General features: G+C 48.8%; 1 protein-coding gene across 1 annotated transcript; it reads right to left on the bottom strand.

Moving 5' to 3' along the window:
- Positions 1-367: 367 nt before the first annotated feature.
- Positions 368-2998, bottom strand: klhl43 (kelch-like family member 43). Its single transcript, XM_028819033.2, has 2 exons — positions 1707-2998; positions 368-1613 (listed from the first exon to the last, which is right to left on the bottom strand). The coding sequence occupies exons 1-2, from the start codon at positions 2900-2902 to the stop codon at positions 875-877; spliced, it is 1935 nt and encodes a 644-aa protein (XP_028674866.1). The 5' UTR covers positions 2903-2998; the 3' UTR covers positions 368-874.
- Positions 2999-3398: the final 400 nt, after the last annotated feature.

Below are 3398 nucleotides of genomic sequence, written 5' to 3'. Positions count from 1 at the left end.
AAATATTTAGTCCACTCAACACCACATGGAAATAAGTTGGTTGCCACTGTAAAATAAAAGACAACCTGAGTTTCTCTACACCATCCCACAATAAGTGGGATCTGCCAATAAACACATTGTGCATGAGTCGTTCACCTTTTCTTGAGATTATTGACCCCTGAAGTTTGACTCATCGTCCCTTCTTTATCACGCTGACACACACACATGCTTAGAAAGCTCCTCTTCTGGCTATAAGCAGCTGGTTTTTTGCATGCCTCCACCTCCTCCTGATTTTCCTCTTTGGAAACACCCAACCCCACGACCTCTGTCAGCAGGCTAAAAATGAAATGGCATGCAAATACTTGACTTCCATTCGTTCACGTGTCGCTCTATTTTTACTCTCTTCATTCCTGCTTCTGATTCGTTTCTATCATGCTGTCTCCGTCTGCCTCTTACCCAAGGATCAAGGTGGTAGGTCTGGCATACAGTGCTCTTCTTGCGGATCGAGCTGTTGTGGATGCCAGAAGACATTCATAGCAGATGTTTATTGTTGATCCTTGGGGTCAAGGGCAGCATGTGGAGGCTGCACCCCGTCCCTCAGCACCATTAGAATGTGTCAATAGCCTCTCACACAAGCATTTGTGATTCCTTGATAAATTCATCCAAACTGGACTGTAATGCCCAGTACAAGGCCTTATCAAAAACATAAATAAAATAAATAAATATGGAAATGAGTAGCTGTGTGAAAAAAAAAAAAAAAAGAAATTGTGCAATGGTTTTGGCCGGAGTGGTGTGAACACCATTCCCCTTTTCCTTCTAGTTCCTCCCTAATGAACCACCCTCTATCCCCCCCACACCTCTACCCCACCCCACCCCACCCCACCCCATCCTCAATTTATAAACTGGCTGGAGTGGACGTCACACTGCTGGCCCGGCTCATGCTGCAGCCTGTGGGCGGTCGTGGCAGGGTGATGGTACAGCAAGACACCCCAACAGTAGCTTCTGGCAGCTCCTCGTCCTCTAGCCACAGATTCAGGGCCGGGTCATAGGTCTGCACACATTTCTTATATTTCTTTTCACTCTCGTTCCAGCCCCCGAGTAGGTAGAGCCGACCTTCAAGAGTTGTGAGGCCAGCTGTGCTGACCCCTGTGGGTAAGGGGGACACATAGCCCCACTGGCCGCTAGCTGGGTTGTAGCATTCCACAGACAGGACATCTACACGTTCCCCCCGTGGTCCCAGCTGGCTACCTCCCACTACATAAGCTAGGTCTCCAATGGCCCCCATGCAGTGCCACCCTCGAGGTGTGCTCAGGTTTGCACGCTCGTACCAGCTGTCAGTGGCAGGATTGTAACTGCAGGTGGTGCGAGAGTAGGCACTGTTAATATAGCCCCCCGTAACCAGGATCTGTCCATCTACCACAGTGCTGGAGTGGCAGCATCGTGGGAGCTCCATACTTTTCTTGTTGTGCCAGGTGTTAGATGATGGCACATAGCACTCCATGGATGACAGGATGCCCTCTGAGTTGCGCCCCCCAATAGCAAACAGCATTCCACTGCAGGCTGTCAGGCTGAAGTGTGTTCTTCTTTGATGCATTCCAGCCAAGTGCAGCCAGACGTTAAAACGAGGGTCGTACCTGAGCAAGAAGAGGTCATTAAATACAGTAATGTAGAAATCTCATTGCCATTTGCAACCCCCTCCCCAAACCTAGTGGTGCCCAACAGCTTACCTGCACACACTGTTCACGGCATGCTTGGCCTGGTTTCTAGCATCATTCTGATCCTCTCCTCCAACCACATAAAGAAATCCATCCATTATAGCTACGCACTGATTGAAACTCTTGGCTGGCATTTCTGAGAGCTTGTACCAGTTCTTACTGGCAGGGTCCCGATACAAAATCTCTCGGCTCAGAGCTTTCTCGGTGAGGGAAGGGCGCCCACCTACTGTCACCAGCACTCGCTGGCCACCTCTGACTCGGGTCCGCCGGGACTGTAAACTGTTTTGCTGATATGGCAGCAGGTGGTAATTCATTGCATCAACCAATAAGCGATGGCACTCTGGGTTTTGCATCATACATGGTACAGGCTGAACATGGCTCACCAGTTCCTGGGCAGAAATTGTGCCAAAGCGCACATGTGCCAGCAGCTCCCCTGAATGGCGCATCCTCTTTGCATCAAACTCTAGCCATTTGACTGCCACCTGGAAGGCAGTCACCTCTGAAGGTAGCTGTAGCACATCATCCAGGAGGAGCTCGGAGATCTGCTCATACGTCAGCTTCAGGAAATGATCAGTCTCTGAGAATTCAACAAAGTTCTCTCGCAAGAAGAGTCGGGCCGCATCACGGGCCGAGTTCAGTCCATATGTTCCAGCGATATTCGAAATGTACATACAGTTCTCCACCGTCATTTCTTGTGTCAGGAAGTCAGTGCACATCTGCAGGAGCTGGGGGATCTGGAGCTGGGTGGCAGCGGACACCGTGCAGCCAATGGTGTACAGCGATAAGTTGATTTTGCCCATGTAGGCGTAGGTGATAACAGTGGCCAGGCCAAGGGGAGATAGTGCTTCCAGCTCCACTCTTTGCAAATTTGGATCGCTCTTAAGCAGCTCACGGAAGTAGTTGCTGCAGGAGGCCATCACCAGTTTGTGTACATCAAAGGACTTTGTCTTAGTGGCCAGCACGAGGTCTGTGAGAAACCGCTCCTGGCGCATGCGGCTGAACTCCTCCAGCAACACGGAGCTATGATCAGGATGGCACATCTCAGTAGTGGTGCAGCGGAAGCCTCCAGTGCCCGAGTCCAACAGTCCGTTCAGGTGGTTTAGGTGGTCAATGTCCAGGGCTGTTTCTTCTATCACTTCAGATATAGCTGGTGGTGGCTTCTCCAGAGCCAGCTTCCTCTGCCGGACACTCTTCTTTTTAGGAGCCATGGTGAATTGTAGTTACTGCCTGAAAAGGATGTGGGGTATGCCAGTTGAAGATCTGACACTTTGTAGAGGTCAGTGGATGACCAACAGGACAGCTGTGAAAAGGTAAGAACAACAGAGATGGTTATTAGTCATGCAAGAATCATAGTTCTTTATACATACTGTAAAATTTTAACATGGGTGGTATATCGTGTCCACTGAATGTCCTTATGCTCCACAGTGAACAAGGAACTGAGGAATAGGTTCAAGTTGACATGTAGGAGGATGGAGCCAAACTATTCTTGAAGTGACATATTGTGCATTCACATGCTATCAGTCAGTTACTCAGTCATTATATATACAGTAAATACACATTTATGATTTGGAAAATCCAAATGAACACCCTATGAATTCAGTGCCACAAGTCGGACAATTCGGAGAAAACAAAGCTACCTGAATTCTCCTGAGTTGTGACATAATGCTGAATCTTCACCTTAGTCAATGAGAAATGCCATTTTTA

The sequence above is a fragment of the Erpetoichthys calabaricus genome, chromosome 14, assembly GCF_900747795.2.
Source record: "Erpetoichthys calabaricus chromosome 14, fErpCal1.3, whole genome shotgun sequence".
Lineage (NCBI taxonomy): Eukaryota > Metazoa > Chordata > Cladistia > Polypteriformes > Polypteridae > Erpetoichthys > Erpetoichthys calabaricus.
Note: the sequence above shows the minus strand (reverse complement) of the source record. Positions and strands in the feature narration are given on the sequence as shown.